The sequence below is a fragment of the Elgaria multicarinata genome, chromosome 8, assembly GCF_023053635.1.
Source record: "Elgaria multicarinata webbii isolate HBS135686 ecotype San Diego chromosome 8, rElgMul1.1.pri, whole genome shotgun sequence".
Classification (NCBI taxonomy): domain Eukaryota; kingdom Metazoa; phylum Chordata; class Lepidosauria; order Squamata; family Anguidae; genus Elgaria; species Elgaria multicarinata.
This window is the reverse complement of record NC_086178.1, coordinates 7,577,976-7,596,625: the sequence shown is the minus strand read 5'-3', so window position 1 is coordinate 7,596,625 and position 18,650 is coordinate 7,577,976. Positions and strand designations below refer to the sequence as shown.

Here is an 18,650-nt window from a genome sequence, read left to right as displayed (position 1 = left end):
CCAAACAAGAAAGCAATCTTGGGGTTGTGGTGAATAAAAATGTCAACCCAGTGTGCGGCCGCTGTAAAGAACGTAAACTCCCATGTTAGGCATTCTAAGAAAAGGAATTGAGAGTAAAACGGCCAGTATCGTACAAATACAAATCTTTGGTGCAACCACACTTCAAATACTGTGTACAGTTCTGGTCACCACACCTAAAAAACGATTATTATACAGCTGGAAAAAGGGCAGAAAAGGGCAACTAAAATGATTAAGGGGCTGGAGCATCTCCCCTATGAGGGAAGGTTACTTCAACTGGGATTTAGCTTGGAAGAAAGGAGGCTAAGGGGAGACATGATAGAGGTGTACAAAATGATGCATGGTGTAGAGAATGTGGATAGGGAGACATTTCTCTCTCTCTCTCAAAATACTAGAACCCGGGCTCATCCCATGCAGCTGATTGGTGGGAGATCCAGGACAAATAAAAGTACCTCTTCACACAGTGCATAGTTAAATTATGGAACTCACTACCACACGATGTAGTGATGGCCACCAATTTTGGATGGCTTTAATCTTTTTTTTTTTTTTTAGTGTGATTGGTATTGCCACATGTCCTCATTCACATTCCTATATAACCTCATGTGTTCACATGTACTGATGAATGTAGGACTAAAGGGTCCTTTATTGGAAATGTAATGTCCACTCAGCAGACTTAGGCACTGTGATTCAACGAAGTAGGAAAATAGCTGCTTTTTAAAGTGGAGAAAGATAGCTCAAATAACCAAGTCCAAACTACAGACTTTATTTTTAATATGTGTGCACACACACATACACACATATCCTGGTTATTTTATTATTATTATTTATTTGTTACATATTTATACTGCCCATCAGCCAAAGCTCTCTGGGCAGTGCACAATTAAAAACCATAAAATACAACAAGTATAAATTTAAAACAATAAAAAGTTTAAAACGCAATATAAAACCAGCTACATTAAAGACCAGGGATAGCTTGTGTAAAAACGCATGTCTTCAGGAGGCGTTTAAAAGATATTATGGTTAATATCACAAAAATTGTGTGGCATAGCTAATACCCTGGAAGACAGAAACAAACTTCAAAGTGATCTTGATAGGCTGCAGTGCTGGGCTGAAAACAACAGGATGAAATTTAATATGGATAAACGCCAAGTTCTACATTTAGGAAATAGAAACCAAAGGCACAGTTACAAGATGGGGGATACTTGGCTCAGCAATACTACAAACGAGAAGGATCTTGGAATTGTTGTAGATCGCAAGCTGAATATGAGCCAACAGTGCGATATGGCTGCAAGAAAGGCAAATGCTATTTTGGGCTGCGTTAATAGAAGTATAGCTTCCAAATCACGTGAGGTACTGGTTCCTCTCTATTTGGCCCTGGTTAGGCCTCATCTAGAGTATTGTGTCCAGTTCTGGGCTCCACAATTCAAGAAGGATGCAGACAAGCTGGAGCGTGTTCCGAGGAGGGCAACTAGGATGATCAGGGGTCTGGAAACAAAGCCCTATGAAGAGAGACTGAAAGAACTGGGCATGTTTAGCCTGGAGAAGAGATGGAGGGGAGACATGATAGCACTCTTCAAATACTTAAAAGGTTGTCACACAGAGGAGGGCCAGGATCTCTTCTCGATCCTCCCAGAGTGCAGGACACGGAATAACGGGCTCAAGTTAAAGGAAGCCAGATTCCAGCTGGACATCAGGAAAAACTTCCTGACTGTTAGAGCAGTGCGACAATGGAATCAGTTCCCTAGGGAGGTGGTGGGCTCTCCCACACTAGAGGCCTTCAAGAGGTAGCTAGACAGCCCTCTGTCAGGGATGCTTTAGGGTGGACTCCTGCATTGAGCAGGGGGTTGGACTCGATGGCCTTGTGGGCCCCTTCCAGCTCTGCTATTCTATGATATACCGATGTTGGATTTGGGGCATCACAAAAGTAAGAACATAAGTGCCATGCCAGATCAGACCAAAGGTCCATCTAGTCCAGCACTCTGTTCACACAGTCGCCAACCAGCCAGGACATGGTGCAACAGCACCCTCCCACCCATGTTCCCCAGCAACTGGTGCACGCAGGCTTACTGCCTAGAATACTGGAGTTAGCACACAACCATCAGGGCTAGTAGCCATGGATAGGCTTCTCCTTCAGGAACTTATCCAACCCCCTTTTAATGCCATCCAAATTGGTGGCCATCACGACATCTTGTGGTAGTGAGTTCCATAATTTAACTCTGCGCTGTGTGAAGAAGTCCTTCCTTTTACTTGTCCTGAATCTCTCCACCACTAAGCTTCATGGGATGGCATATTGTGGTTGTTGTTTTTTTGCTATTTATTATTACTGTAGATAGTACCATCAGTTCTAACAATGCTAACATAAGATTTATTATTTATTTATTACACTTATATACCGCCCCCATAGCCAGGGCTCTCTGGGCGGTTCACAGAAATTCTAAAATTAAGATAAAAACGAGTATACAAAATTTAAAATTCTAAAACACAGAACATACACACATCAAGCATTTAAAAACCGTTAAAAAAACCCTAAACATTAAGATGTGCCGCCATATGCCTGGGCAAAGAGGAAAGTCTTAACCTGGCACCAGAAAGATAGCAGCGTTGGCGCCAGGCGAGCCTCATCAGGGAGATTGTTCCATAGTCTGGGGGCCACCACCGAAAAGGCCGTGTCCCTCATTGCCATACGCCGAGACTTTCTCGGAGTAGGCACCTGGAGGAGGACCTTAGATGTTGAACGTAGAGATAATGACAATTTGGGGGAAGGAGTAGGAAGAAGCCTCTATGGAAATGGCAAAACAGGCAATTGGGGACAGTGATGGGGCCTGGGAAAGCTCAAGTGCTGGTGAAAAAGGGGGCGGGCGGTGGGCGGGGGCAAAACAGATAGATTTAGAGGAGAACAGAAATGCAGCATGTGGTTATAGTTGCCTGGCTTCAAAGTAAGGGGAACGGAAAGCACTTCTTGGTCGGTCACAAATAGTTGGAAAAATACTGCGGGCACGGACAGACCTCCCAGCTTATGGGTTACGAATTCAAATCGGGGTAGTCAATCTTGCCTTGTGGGCAGTGAGGACGCACCACGTTGTCTACAGATGCCCAAGAGTCAGGCTTTGAGATGGGTGAGAAGAGTGAATAAGGTAGGGTGACCCTATGAAAAGGAGGACAGGGCTCCTGTATCTTTAACAGTTGCATAGAAAAGGGAATTTCAGCAGGTGTCCTTTGTATATATGGAGAACCTGGTGAAATTCCATCTTCATCACCACAGTTAAAGCTGCAGGAGCTATACTAGAGTGACCAAATTTAAAAGAGGGCAGGGCTCCTGCAGCTTTAACTGTTGTGATGAAGAGGGAATTTCACCAGGTTCCCCATATATACAAATGACACCTGCTGAAATTTCCTTTTAAATACAACTGTTAAAGATACAAGAGCCCTGTCTTCCTTTTCATAGGGTCGCCTTAAATAAGGTTTATTAGGGGGACACCCCCCCCCCCCCCACACACAAACCGGGCTTCTTCTGAGACCTAACTATACCACGGGACATAACAAGCATGAAGAGAGAGGAGACTGCGGAAAAGGAGCGAAAGGGAGCGAAGGCACCAAGCGCAGGCGACACGAGCCCAATCCGGATCCTTTCCCCCAGTCTGGAAAGCGCTGTTTCTGCCAAGCCAAGCCCGGCGCTGGAGCGCCCCCTGGCGGCCGCTACGGGCTGCTTTCTCGCTCTGGGCGGCTGCCTGCTTCTCTCTGGCGCCACCCAGCGGCCCACGCAGCCCCGCAAGGCACCCAAGCAGGCAGGCCCCGGCGTTGGGCTGGGCTGGGCTGGGCTGGGCTGATCCGGGCCGGGCCTCTTCCTGGCGCTGCTGAGTGGCCTGCTCGAGCCGCCTCCGTGAATCATCCGCCGCGCCGGGGCCTCCTTTGCCCGCCCATGGATTTCACATAGCCTCTGCCCACCGACCCACCCCTCCTCCTCCTCCTCCTCCGCGCGCTCCTCGCCCTCTCCTTCCTCCCCCGCCCCGCTCGGCGGCGGCGGCGGCCTCCATGGCGGGCCCCGAGACCCCCGCGGACGTGGCTTCGGCCTCCAGCTCGTCGCTCTTCCGCCTCCGCCACCTCCGCCTGGGGCTGGATCTGCGGCCTGAAGCCCGGGCCTTGGCCGGCTGCTTGGTGCTGGAGCTTTGCGCCCGGCAGGTGGTGGCCGGTGGCGGCGGCGGCGGCGGCGGCACGGAGGGTCACCAGCCCCACAGCCGCCGCCGCGCCCTGGTGCTCGACACGCACCCGGCCTTGCGAGTCGCCTCGGTCGACTTCCGACCTTCCTCGGCCGGGGAGAAGCGCTGCGGCTTCGTCTTCTCCTCCTCCTCCTCCTCCGCAGCAGCAGCAGCTGCCCCTGCCGCCTCCGCCGCCTCCTCCTTCTCCTCAGGGGGAAGCGGCAGGACGAGCCCTCAGGGTCACGGCCGAGGCGACGTCGAGGATGGCGCCCAAAGGTGCCCCGCGCTGGACCCCGCTTCGGCCTTCTCCTCCTCTTCCTCCTCCTCCTCCTCTTCTTCCCCATCCCTGTCAGGGCCGGAGAAAGCCGACCCGCCCCCCGCCCGGCCCTGGTCGGCGCCCCCGCCCCGCTGCCCTTCGCCCCACTGCCCCCCAGCCCTGACAGGCTGCCCTTCGCCCACGCCCCTCTCCGACCCCCACCCTCACTGCCCCCTCAGCACCCCCAGCGCACTTTCGGCGCTAGGCTCAGGCTGCCTGGCGCCCCCGGACCCCGAGCTGGCCACCCACTGCCCCTTCAGCGCCCTGGCAGGCCTCCACGGCCACTGCCCCACTGTCACCCCTGCTGCCCACCACCGCCGCCACGGTGGCTGCTCGTCCGCCGTGCTGGTGGCCGCCGACGGCACTTTGGCCCGCTTGCCAGGCTCTGGTTCTCAGGACGATGACCCCTCTCCGGACCCCAAGAGCGCCCCAATGTGTGCGGCCAACCCCCACTCCCCCCTCGCCGCCCCAGCTAGCCCTGTTCACCACTTGGCCTATTCCTTCTCCGACGTTCCTCTTGCTCCCGAGGTGCCCCCTCCACCCGTGCCCACCTTTCCAGAGCGTGCTCCGGCCTCCGCCTCCCCTTGCCCGCTTTTCTTCAGAGTGGACCCCTTTACAGATTACGGCTCGGCTCTCACCATCTCCTTACCGTCTTCTCTGGAACCTCACCAGCCTTTCCAGATCATCATTCGCTATACCACAGTTGATGCGCCAGCCGTAAGTATCCCTTTGGTGAACCTTGGCTGTTGTAACCCCAAAGATTGCATTGAGGGTGGTGGGGGATGTTCAAAGAGTGATTTATAATAAGAATGTCAGTAATGGAAGCTCAGCTAGAATGGCTTGGTTCACACGAAACGGTAACCCAGGTTTCTTTAATAACATGGGTTAAACATCAGCAAGCCAGTATGCTAGGCAATCTTTGATTTTGTTAGCGTGACATCCGAACCCAGAATCCTGGCTTGTCTACCGACAAGACAGAGTTGTAGCCCACAGTTTGTTTTTGTTACAACTCTGGCTGGTTGGTTCGGACATATCGAGATCTCTTCTTGATCCTCCCAGAGTGCAGGACACGGAATAACGGGCTCAAGTTAAAGGAAGCCAGATTCCAGCTGGACATCAGGAAAAACTTCCTGACTGTTAGAGCAGTACGACAATGGAATCAGTTCCCTAGGGAGGTGGTGGGCTCTCCCACACTAGAGGCCTTCAAGAGGCAGCTGGACAACCCTCTGTCAGGGATGCTTTAGGGTGGATTCCTGCATTGAGCAGGGGGTTGGACTCGATGGCCTTGTAGGCCCCTTCCAACTCTGCTATTCTATGATTCTATGATAACACTAACCAAGCCAGGGAAGGAGTGTCCTTGGCTGGTTTAAATACTCTCGTTGGTAGGAGGAGCCAAATAGGAGCACTTGAGCTGCATGAAGTAGCAGACTGGCTTACAGTAAAACAGGGTTTAAAAGCACCATGGGTCACCATTGCATGTTTTAATTGTGAACTGCCCAGAGAGCTGAGGCTATTGAGTGGTATAAAAATGTAATAAAGTAAATAAATGAATAAATAAACAAACTCAGCCAATATGTACCACAGCTGAGTAAAGGTACCACCAAGCCTAAGGGGATGCCAGCGTGGTTAATGGGCAGAGTCAAGGAAGGGATAAAAGACAAGAAAACTTCCTTCAGAAAATGGAAGGTCCCTCTAAAGCAGTCCTCCTGCTATGGATAGTTCACAAAGTCTTGTCCAAATTAAGGGAAGGAAAAAAAAACACACTCTGGCAAAATAAATGTAAACTGATAATAATAAGGGATGCCAGGGTAGTGGTTGGACCATTAGATGGGAAGTTAAAGCTGCACTGAAGAAGAGTATGGGGATTTGACAAAAGGTGAACAAATTCTTTGCATTTGTCTTCACTGAAGAAAATGTACAGCACATACCTATGCTTGAAAATACTTTTTCATGGAAGGAATCTTAGGGACTGCAAGAAGTAGTGGTGGCAAGAGGTGAAATTTTAGGATTTATTCAGAACAAGTAACTGGATCTGGATGGCATCCTTTTGACAGTTCTTAAAGAAATGCAAAATTACTGATCTTGTAACAAAAATATGTAACTTGCCCCTAAAATTGGCTTCCATACCAAAGGACTAGAAGGCAGCCAAATAATGCCATTAAAAAGGATTTGGGGATTTAAAAAAAGGTTCCATACAGTTGCAGGGCAATTGGTTTAACAACTGTTTCTTGTAAACAGATGTTAAACCAAGAACAGATCTTAGTGAAAAAGAATCGAGATGACTTCTGGAAAGGTAAAGCCTCCTTCATTAAGTTTTTAGAGTTCTTTGAGAGTGCCAGCATGCATATGCATGGGGTGATCCGACAAACACTGTGTGCTTGGACTTTCAAAAAACTTTTGACAAAAGGCTCTCTGCAAAAGCTCCTGCATAAACTTATCTGTCCTGGGATAAGAGGACCAGTCCTTTCATGGATCAGAAATGGATAAAAGAAAAGGAAGCAGAGAACAGGAGTAAATTAACAGTTTTTTTTTTGGTTGTTTATTCGTTCAGTCGCTTCCGACTCTTCGTGACTTCATGGACCAGCCCATGCCAGAGCTTTCTGTCGGCCGTCGCCACCCCCAGCTCCCCCAAGGTCAAGTCTGTCACCTCCAGAATATCATCCCTCCATCTTGCCCTTGGTCGGCCCCTCTTCCTTTTGCCTCCACTTTCCCTAGCATCAGCCTCTTCTCCAGGGTATCCTGTCTTCTCATTATGTGGCCAAAGTACTTCAGTTTTGCCTTTAATACCATTCCCTCAAGTGAGCAGTCTGGCTTTATTTCCTGGAGTATGGACTGGTTTGATCTTCTTGCAGTCCACGGCACTCTCAGAATTTTCCTCCAACACCACAGTTCAAAAGCATCTCTCTTCCTTCGCTCAGCTTTCCTTACGGTCCAGCTCTTGCAGCCATAGGTTACTACGGGGAATACCATTGTTTTAACTATGCGGACCTTTGTTGTCAGTGTGGTGTCTCTGCTCTTAACTATTTGATCAAGATTTGTCATTGCTCTCCTCCCAAGAAGTAAACGTCTTCTGATTTCCTGGCTGCAGTCAGCGTCTGCAGTAATCTTTGCGCCCAGAAATACAAAGTCTGTCACTGCCTCCACATTTTCTCCCTCTATTTGCCAGTTATCAATCAAGCTGGTTGCCATAATCTTGGTTTTTTTGAGGTTTAACTGCAACCCAGCTTTTGCACTTTCTTCTTTCACCTTTGTCATAAGGCTCCTCAGCTCCTCCTCACTTTCAGCCATCAAAGTGGTGTCATCTGCATATCTGAGATTGTTAATGTTTTTTCCTGCGATTTTAACTCCAGCCTTGGATTCGTCAAGCCCAGCACATCTTAGAGAAATGTAAAGAATTGGGTATCCAAGGATTGGTGGGGCTTTAACTTGTTCACAAATGATCAGTAGTTAGGGCTGAGCAGTGAGTCGTTTAAGTTTCTGGATAACACTGAACTATTCAGGATGATGAAGAGCAAAACGGATTGTGAAGAGCTCTGAATGCATCTCTACAAACCAGGTGACTGGAGAAAAACAGTAATAAATGTAAGACAGTGAAAGCAAGTATACATTCAGGCAGAATATCCTAACCTCACATGTACACTGATGAGGTCTGGGCTGGCAGTGACTAAGCAGAAATGAGATCTTGGTGTTGTAGTAGAGTGCTCAGTGGGAGGTTTCTCACATCACACTAAGACATGGTTTCTCCAGAGCAGTGTGCTCAAAAATACTGCCTGATCACTCCTGCTGCAAACAGGAATAGCTAAATAGACTATAGACCTTTAGTTTGCTTAGGGTGATGTGTGAACCAAGGTCTTAGGCTTGTCTTTTCCCCAACAAGCCAGAGAAATAACCCAACAACAAACCATGGATTACGTGTGAACTGGGACAGTGATGTGCGTCACTGGTCAATGAAAACTTCAATCCAGCGTGCAGCTGCTGTGAAAAAGGCAAATTCCATGCTGGTGATCATTAGAGGGAGAACAAAAAATAAAACACACACGCACACACCAAAAGAGAGAGGAACCTTAGGCCTAGTGGTCGGTCAGGCTCTCTTGGTGCCCCAATCTGGCCCTCTGGGATTCCTCAGAAGGCCACGCCCCTTTCCCCACTCACGCTTGTTTTGTGGCTTCCTGGCTCTTGGGCAGTTTTTTTCTCCAATCTAAAAAGTTGAGATGTCTCTCCTTGGGCTTAGTAGTAACAGCTTTAAGCTAAAATACGCTGGCATTTGGGGTATTTTGGCCCCACCCCTTTTGCCTTTGACCTCGCCCACTACAAATGCACACACACACACCCCCGAGCTTTTTCCAAAATTGAGTTTTGCCCTTGGATTTCTTTATACAAATCTGAGATGTGGCCCTACTTGGAATTGTACAGCTGGAAAAGGTGCGGAAAAGAGCAACCGAAATGTTCAGGAGGCTGGACTACCTCCCCTTCAGAGAGAGGTTACAATGTTTGAGGCTCTTTGGGCCTTGCTAGATGGCAGGTTAGCCCGGTGCGAGGCCTGGGCTCGTCCCTGTGCGTCCAGATGACGCACAGGGGATCCCGGGCTCAGGCAGGGGTCAAACCTCCCTGGGCCCAGGGTAACCTGCACCACTTTTGGCCTGGTTTTTCCCGCAGTCTCAGGCTGAGCTCGAGACCGTGGGCGTGTAGCCCGTTCTGCTGCTTTTCCCGGCTACCGCAGTTACTCCCGAGTAGCCTGGAAAGGCGCCGGATGGGCCGCAGTGCTGCACAGGAACGCTGCGGCCATCAGGGCTAAGGTGGGGACATCGGGGGGCGGGAAACAGAGGCCAGGGGACATCGGGGGGGGGGCAGGAAACTGGAGCCAGGGGGGGATGGGGGGGAAACCGGAGCCAGGGGGATGGGGGGATCGGAGATCGCGGGCGGGCGGAGGGAAATCAGGGGGAGCAGGGAACCCTGTTTTTTGGACTTCAACTCCCATCAGCTCCAGCCAGCATAGCCAATTGTCAGGAATGCTGGGAATTGTAGCCCCAAAATATTTGAAGGACCCCAGGTTGGGGAAACCTGCTGCAATGCATTATAGATAGGGCTGCCCTTGGAAGCTTCAAGCAGTAGAGAATGCAGCTCTCAGAATTCTAACTGGTGTGGCCAGGTGGACTCATATTGCACCTGTTTTGAAGGAGCTGCATTGGCTGCATACTTGCTTCCAGGCTGATTCAAGGTGCTGGTGCGTACTTTTAAAGGCCTAAGTGGTTTGGGACTTAAACACTGAAGAAGCACCTCCTCCCATACCATCCTCTCATGCAATAAGATCTTCAGTTGAGGCTCCCTTCTCTACGTTCCCTTGTTACAGTCCACAAGGGAGAGTGCCTTTTCTGTGTTGGCACCAGGTTTGTGGAATAATCCCGCCCCCGCCTCCAGAAGTATCACTGGCATTGACACCAGACCTTACCTTTTTTATTTGCCCAGGTATTTTAACTTCAATTATGTGTTCTACTCTGCTCTTGTAATTTATATGCCTCTGAAATTTCATTGTGTAGTTTGTTTATTTTATTGTATTTGAGTTCGACATGATTAGTTGAAGGGTGGTTTAAAAATGCTTTCGTTAAATAATGAAATAATCAGACAAAATGATGAACAAGAGGTCTATCAGATATTGTTAGCCATAATAGGTTCTGGGGCAGTTTAGAATCATAGAATCATAGAATAGCAGAGTTGGAAGGGGCCTACAAGGCCATCGAGTCCAACCCCCTGCTCAATGCAGGAATCCACCCTAAAGCATCCCTGACAGATGGTTGTCCAGCTGCCTCTTGAAGGCCTCTAGTGTGGGAGAGCCCACAACCTCCCTAGGTAACTGATTCCACTGTCGCACTGCTCTAACAGTCAGGAAGTTTTTCCTGATGTCCAGCCAGTTTACTTTGATTGGCAGATGATAGAGACAGAGGCCACAGCTAGACCTAAGGTTTATCCTGGGATCATCCAGGGTTCGCCCCTGCCTGAGCACTGGATCCCCTGTGTGTCACCTAGGTGAACAGGTTTGACCCCTGGACGATCCAGGGATAAACCTGAGGTCTAGCTATGGTCATCATCACCTTCTATTTATAAGCTTCCTTGAAACACGTGGCAAGTTTTGTTTGATGTTGTTTTGATTTTTTGAGCGTATGGAAGTTACCAGATTATAAATCGGATAAGAAAGTACTGCTTTTTATACTTTACCTTTTTTCTAAACCTTGTGGCGTTAAACTTCCTTTTCAGTTTGGTTCCCTGCTACATTCTGCTACCTTTTCTCCCTGCAAGCTTTTGGTACAACATAGTTCAGTGCTCTTTTGCCAATAATTCCTGTACCTGCCTATCTCTCCCCAATTTTCCCTGATTTTCAGAAGGTGTTTTGGATGAACGGAAGCGTTCTTGTTCCTCAGCAGTAATTATATTCAGTATTGGCTCAATTCAGTGCCTGGAGCAATTTGCTTCAGATGGAATGATAGATTGAAGTTATCCTATCCTTGAAGCCCAAAGAAGAGACTATTTTGTTGCAATAAACCTCATCTTCAACATCAAGGCATTATTTGACTATTATTTAATGGCCCCATTCAGAAGACGTCAAAATAATGAGGGAGAAACACTATGTGGAACCAATAAAAAAGAGAGATAGACTCTAGTGTTGAAAAGTAGAAAAGTTTTTAATCTCTTTGTCCAAATGTCTCTACTGTTTAAAAATATGTTTTTTTTAAAAACAAACAAACAGTTTTTTCTACTTTTCAACACTAGAGTCTATCTCTCTTTTTTATTGGCCCATTCAGAAGACACCTTAAACCATGGTTTTAACCATGATGGTTAAGCAAGAAAGCAGGGCTGTGTTCAGAAGACACCTTAAACCATGGTTTTAACCATGATGGTTAAGCAAGAAAGCAGGGCTGTGTTCAGAAGACACCTTAAACCATGGCTTTAACCATGATGGTTAAGCAAGAAAGCAGGGCTGTGTTCAGAAGACACCTTAAACCATGGCTTTAACCACAGTGAATAAGGCTTTTTCACTGTGGTTAAAGCCATGGTTTAAGGTGTCTTCTGAACACAGTCTGGCTTTCTGGCTTAACCATCATGGTTAAAGCCATGGTTTAAGGTGTCTTCTGAATGGGGCCACAGAGTGTCATCCATTTGCATGGTGCGTTACGGAATGCAAGAGGGGGCTGCCCCAAGGAACTTACAATCTGAAATTCCACGCAGGAAACAACAAAACGGCACGGGGAGGTGGAAGCAAGGATAAACAGGAGTCGTGTTCATGGACTGTGGCTGAAATGTAATTGCAGTGTGGAGGGGACGAGGGGGCCACTTGCTGGTCTTGCCCCCCACATCCCTGTGTGTGCACCCCACCTCAGAATGTTGGCCATTTTGAGTAGGAAGATCTGAAGGGAACTCCTGCATGTGCTTGACGAACCCTGATAAAGCACAGAAGCCTCTGCTCACGTTTAAGTGAACATGTGTAGAAGCTCCCTTCAGACCTCCCTATGCTCTGTGTGTGGCCCCCTGTGACCTGTACATTCGTTGTAGTTTCCTCCTCCTCCTCCGGCATCAGGCTTGAACAGGACTAGAGGAAGAATATTTAATGTGTTTGGTTAGAAACTTGGGTGTAGCCGGGCATAGGAATGGACTGTTGTTATGAGATGGTAGTTTTCCATGAAGGATTTACTTCAGTATTCAGTATTGCTTCATTTTATTAGGCTTATAAATTCATTCCATCTGGCTTGCTTGGGAAAGATAACAGTTTGCACGCCTAAAAATACAATTACTTGGCATGACATGTCACCACATTAAAATATGTTTGACCCCCACCTGGCCGGTTTCTCTGCAATCCGTTTTAGCTAGGGTCTTGCACTTCTGAAAGGCGTTGAGATTTTGACACTGCTGAGTTTTTCCCCCTTTGTTTTTTCCCCCTGCACAGGGCAGGAAGGGGAGATTCACGATTGGACACCCCTTTGCTTTTGACCCATTATACAGACAGTAAGGCTACACAGGTGTTAAAGCATAAAGCATCTGTCAGAAAAAAGAGGTGGTGACCTTATGGGAGGCATAGGTCTCTAAAAACGTAGGAGCTCGGAACTGGGGCATAGCTACACCACAGGGCTGGGCATCGCTCCTCTTGTCAGGTAATCTTGGGTGCTGCAGTTACGTGAGGGGAGTTTAAATAATCTCTAGCACAGAATTTTCAGCACCCTCACCAAAGTACAGCTGCCAGGATTCTTTGGATGTCACTATGACATTAAATTGACTTTAAAATGATGACATTAAATTGATATGCATTTGTAATACAGATCGGATGTGACGGATTGCCAAATACCTGTGCAGCTATCTTACCCTTTGAGCTAGCCTTTCTCAACTGCGTGCCCTCTAGATGTTTTGGACTACGACTCCCATAATTCCTGACCATTACCCATGCTGCTTGGAACTGGTGGGAGTTGTAAAACATCTGGAGGGCACTGGGTTGGGAAAGGCTGCTCGACCTGTGGTATATGGGCACGTTCGGACAACACAATAGTCAACCGTGCGTTGATTGTCAACTCCACGGTTGAGTCTGTAGGCATGTGACGTCAACGGACGTCGCCACACGACACGATAACCAACGGTTGTGCAAATAGTCAACTCTGCACACCGTTGGTTATTTGCGTTGGTTATTTCAGGCAAATAACCAACCGTGGTGTGGAAATGGCTCACCAGACAATAGTCAACTGTTGACTATTTAAACCACCATTGGCTATCATGGTTGACTATTTATTTTAAACCATCGTTGGCTAGTCAACGAATACAGCAGTGGTTGACTATTTAAACCACCGCTGGCTATCGTGTCGTCCAAATCCAATCATCGTCTCAGTTCTTGCTTTTTCTTCCATATATCATTGGGTTTTAATTAAAGGCTGTGACCAGCTCATAACCAGCGGCTCTGAAAATAGTCTTTGCTACAATCTGACCATAACTGCCAACCAGGCATCTCATAGCATCTAGAGCCCAAAGATTCTGAGAATTGAAGGTTTTTTTTTTTTTTTTAAAAAAAAAGGTTCTATTTGTCTTGTTTAAAGCGGAAAAGCTGAAAGCCTGACAGATGTTAACACAAGTCCTGTCCCCTGGAGGGATCCCTTTGGGTAGTGGCTATCTCCAGTGTGGTGTAGTCGGGAGATCCGGGTTCTAGTCCCCACTCGGCCATGGAAAGCCACTGGGTGACTTTGGGCCAGTCGCAGACTCTCAACCTAGCCTACCTCGCAGGATTGTTGTAGGGAGGATAAAAATGGAGAGGAGGAGGATTTTGTACACTGCCTTGGGTTCCTTGGAGGAAAAAAGGCGGGATATAAATGCAATAATAAATAATTAAATAAATCTCCGATCTGAGATTCCTCTGCTGGAGACCTTTTCATTCTTTTCTCACAATGACCTTGTGAGGTAGATGAAGCTGGGAAAATAGGGTAGATCTTGCAGTGCTTTAGAAAGATGCGTCCATACGTTGGCTATTTTTCTCCAATCTTGCGTGCCCCCCCTTGCCCCCCCCCCCCGGTGCTAATCCAGTAGAGGGCAAAGTATTCGTTGTCACTGCTGTTTTGTTTCTGCTTTATTTGTTTTTTGAAATCCCTTCAGTAATTTTGTACTAAATCTCTTATCTTTGCTGTTGTGTTCTTTTCTGGACAATGGAACAAGCCATACTTGTCCACCAGGCTATAAAAAGAGGCAGTGGGAACGTCCTTTTCTCTGTGTAGCATCTTGGAAAGCTGCCCGTGGTCAAGACAGCTGGAGACCTCTGTGCCATTTCGTTAGACATGTTGACGCAGCTCTGGATTAATTTGCCTTGGGTTCTGTGCACTCCTCCCTTCCGTTCTTCCAAGTGAGAGAGGGACACATTTCTTCTGCATGTTTCATTTCTTGTTGTGCTTTCTGGTGCAGAGCTGGGATTCTTAGTAAAGCCTACAGAGCCTTTACTGGAAAAGTCCAAGTCCATGGCTGCATGGCTTGAAAAATGAAAGAATACGTTTTGATCTAGCGAGATGACCATCGAGGGATGGGCACGTTTCACTTCTGTAGTATGACCCATGTGCTGTTTTGAGCTTGGAATTTTAAAACCGCAAATAGAGAGGGGGCGCAGAGAGATGATCGGTCAACTGACTGCTGATGCCACAACTGTCCAAACACACAACTAGGGTAGAGGGCCAAAAGGAGAGGATTGGCGTAGTGCAGGGGTGTCTGTGTATAGAGCCTGAGTGACCTTGCCTGGGATGATTCCTGAGTTACGCCTTCCAGCACAAGATTAATCATTGAATCAGAAAAAAAGCATGTGAAATGTAATTTGTTTCTGACCATGCAAGAGTTGACTAAAGGTACATGCTGCAGCTGCCCAAAGGCTGGGGGAGTGAAGCGGAATGGTAATGGCCTTGACAAGATTGCGGTGTGGCATCATTGCATCGCACAGTGAAGGTCATTTTACTAAGCATCTCACAGTCACTTTACTAAATGTGATGATACTATCAGGGTGTGCGTGTAACCCCTTGATAAGCTGCTGACCTGTGCTGTGCTGCTGAGTGAGAGAACTCTTACTATTTCCCTGGATTTCTCCCGATCAGGCGTAGGAGCGTAATGCAATTCTCTTCGCTATTTGCCAGGACAATATGGGTGACTGGAGGGTGCTCCCAGAGAGATGACTAGGCATACTACCAGTCAAAAGACATTGGGCTAAACCATGGTTAGCCACTAACCCTTTTGTAGCAAATGGGTAGTGGGCGTGTTTAAACCATGGTTATGTAGCCACCATGGTTAAGGATGGTTCACACAACACTCTTGAGTCATGGTTCACATGACATGCTAAGCAATAATGTTCAGCTCAAAATGCTTGACCACTGTGGCTAAGCGTGTTATCTGAACAGGGTCGTCCTGTCTTTTCCTCCTTAACAGATTTTTTTTTTTTTTTATGAGAAGAAAAGGACCATGCACACAAAAAGAAGTGGTAGTAAAAGCACAGGAAGGTTAGAAGTGGAAGACCGTGTTGTCTGGATTCCCTGTAAAAATCCCAGTGGCACAATAAAATGCTCATTGAGAAATCGAATGGAATGGGGGATGATACGCTAGATCAGTCTTCCTCAACCTGGGGCGCTCCAGATGTGTTGGACTACAACTCCCAGAATGCCCCAGCCAGCTGGCTGGGGCATTCTGGGAGATGCAGTCCAACACATCTGGAGCGCCCCAGGTTGAGGAAGGCTGCGCTAGATGTTACGTACTAACATAAATTATGTAATCGTTACAAACTTTTTAATGGAATGATTTGCCTATCCTTCCGCATGATGGAAAATGAACTTCAGATCCGTCTGTGAATGGATGCTGGAATGAATGATATTGCACGATCCCGAAATACACATGGCTTGGATTTCACAAAATCTGGTTATCCCTAGTTAACACATTGTAAATGCCCATTTGGATTCACGCTTTTATGAGTGGACATATACATAAGCCCTGTTTCTGCTGTTTTTGGCATTGCATTTTAATTACGTTTCTAAAGGCATTTTTACATATTGGGTCATGGGTCAGTTTGGACATCACATTAGTCAATGGTGGACTGTTTAAGCAACAGTTGCTTAAATAGGCCCCCTGTTGACTAACGTGTCATCCGTCAGGGAAAAAAACATGCCATGGTTAGTTATTTTCCAGAAATAACCAAGGGAGATAACACATGATGTGCAGAGTTATTTATCTACACAACTGTTGCTTATCGTGTCATGGGCTCCATGGATTATATCCCGTGTTTACAGAGTCACGAGGCAAGAGAGACAGAAAACCCTGCCACTCTTGCTCAGTAGGGCTCTATCGGCATGGGAAATAATCCTGTCCCTGGAAGCGTTTGGGCAGCCATTGACTATGCTGTCCCTTAGTTGGGCGGAGTGATCTGGGGCTCCCCAAACGCTTTCAGGGATGGGGGCATGCCATCCCTGGGTGGGGCACCGCCAATCAGGGGCCCCACGTGTTCCCAGGGACGTGCATGTCCCTTGCCTCCGCCCCATAACCCATCTGGAGATCAGCTTGAGGGGATAGAAGGAGCTCCTCCTATCCCTTCAAGCTGATCCCCAAATGGATCGCAGGGCGGGGGGGCGAAGCTGGACATGTAACGTTAAAGCATGGGAGAATCGGGGCAGGCGCGCAAGGATCTGTCCTGCAGCTATGACAAGCAGGACAGATTCCTGCACCTCCCATCCCCATTCGACAGGTGGGATTCATGTGCTGCCTCCAGCAACAGCTCCGGCGCATCCTCCCCCTACGCCCCTCCCCACGGACTGGTGGCGCCCCGATAAGGTAAGCACGAACCAGCGCCGCCATTCGGTGAGGAGTGGGGTGAGACAACTACTCAGCGGAATGTGCATACTCTACTCCACGGAGCACTACTTCCGTGTCGCCCAAGTGCGGAATGCAAATAGTAATTTGTGGAGTGGACTATTCCCACTCTGTGGACTAAAGTGATGTCCAAACGTACCCATTGTGATGGTGGCTGCAGGTAAGTCCAGTGCAGCGGATCCCAACTGTGAAGCACTTGGCAAGGGGAGAACAGTTTTCCCTGGTTGCTGCTGACAAGAACACTTAGTTATATGGACAAGGATTTATCTACTTCTACAGAGAGAAGTATTTATTCACTACAAAATCAAGCATAGAGGGGGGGGGATGATTCTGATTTGCCAAATCACAGCAGGAGCAGAGCACCAGGAAGAAAGTAAAAGGAAAGCTTTATTTCCAGGAATACAACACATGTATGATAAGGGTGCGGATCAAAGTCGGGGCTGCAGGACCCACGCTTTCTCTTTTTGGTAACCAGTGAATGTTTGTTTTCATTTATAAAGCTTATTGTCTCTTTTCAGTAAAATAACTGAAGTGATAAAACAGAATCAAAATACTTGTTGAAAACAAAGCAGTGTTGAAAACTAGCTGCAGCAACACACCCACACTAAAAGATGCTGTAATTTGCTTGCAAAAGATGTTCAGGGATGGAGGCTGGTATATTTCTTCCGGGCAGAAAATTCCATGGGGAGGGATGCCACCCTCCCTCCCTCCATCTCCTGGTTCTTTCTCACTGGGCTCTTGGTCTTGCATGGTTGTGTGTGGCAGTGGTGGCGCTGGAAGAGGAGAAGACAGTCCATCTTATCCAGGAACAGAGATGCAATGGTTTCTTTGCCTACCTGCCTGCCTGCCTCTGGCCCTTTCTACACCTAAGGGTTGTCCCAGGAAAATGGAGGGATCTTCCCTTACTGCTCCCAGGATACCCTGTGCATCATTTGGATGCACAGGGACGATCCTGGGGGAAAAGGCAGGTGTAGAAACGGCCTAAGTCTCTCTTCTCTTATGAGTGTTTATCTAACTTATTAAAATATACATATAGTTTGACAATCACTGCTTCCTTGCTGGTTTTGTTTTTATTTCGGTCACTTCTTCACATGCATTCCTTCTTGTTATTCCATCAGATCTGGTGGCTAGATCCAGAGCTGACGTATGGTAACTCCAAGCCATTTGTCTTCACCCAAGGCCATTCCGTGTGCAACCGCTCCTTCTTTCCCTGCTTCGACACGCCGGCTGTGAAATGCACCTACTCCGCCATTGTCAAGGTAGGGAGCCGGGAACATCATTGTTGTTTTCTGAGCGTAAGAAGAACCGTACCGCATCAAATCAGATCATTCTTTTCCCACGGTGGCGATCGAGGAACCTTCAGGAAGCCCACAAACAGGACTTGAGTGCAAAACAAACTCTCACTTGTGTTCCCAGAAGCGAGTATGGAGAGGCGTGATATTACCTCTGTGGCTGGAGGTAGCATATAGCCATCATGACTATATCATCCTGACATGATTGATAGTCTTATCCACCACGAATTTGCCTAAGCCCCTAAACAAACCATCCGGATTGGTGGCTTCGTGGAATGACTGTGGGTTCTGTCCACTTTCTCCACACCATATGATTTCATATCTATCTATCTATCATGCCCCCCCCCCAAATTACTCACCATTTTTAAACTAAAAAACCCCAAACTTTGTAAGCTTTCCTCATAGGGCTTGGTTCAGCCCCTTGATCATTTTGTTTGCCAGTTTCAGCGCTTTTTCTAGCTCGATATAGTAGAGCGT

The 18,650-nt window shown here is 47.7% G+C and overlaps 1 protein-coding gene across 1 annotated transcript in view; it reads left to right on the top strand.

Annotated features, from left to right (window-relative positions):
- The first annotated feature begins 4,047 nt into the window (after positions 1–4,047).
- The window catches only part of RNPEPL1 (arginyl aminopeptidase like 1), a 41,278-nt gene continuing 26,675 nt past the window's right edge, over positions 4,048–18,650 (top strand). Inside the window, exons 1-3 of the mRNA XM_063131820.1 lie at positions 4,048–4,377; positions 5,059–5,247; positions 18,000–18,140. Coding sequence (XP_062987890.1) covers positions 4,051–4,377; positions 5,059–5,247; positions 18,000–18,140 — 657 coding nt within the window. The 5' untranslated portion in view covers positions 4,048–4,050. The remainder of the gene's footprint in view (positions 4,378–5,058; positions 5,248–17,999; positions 18,141–18,650) is intronic.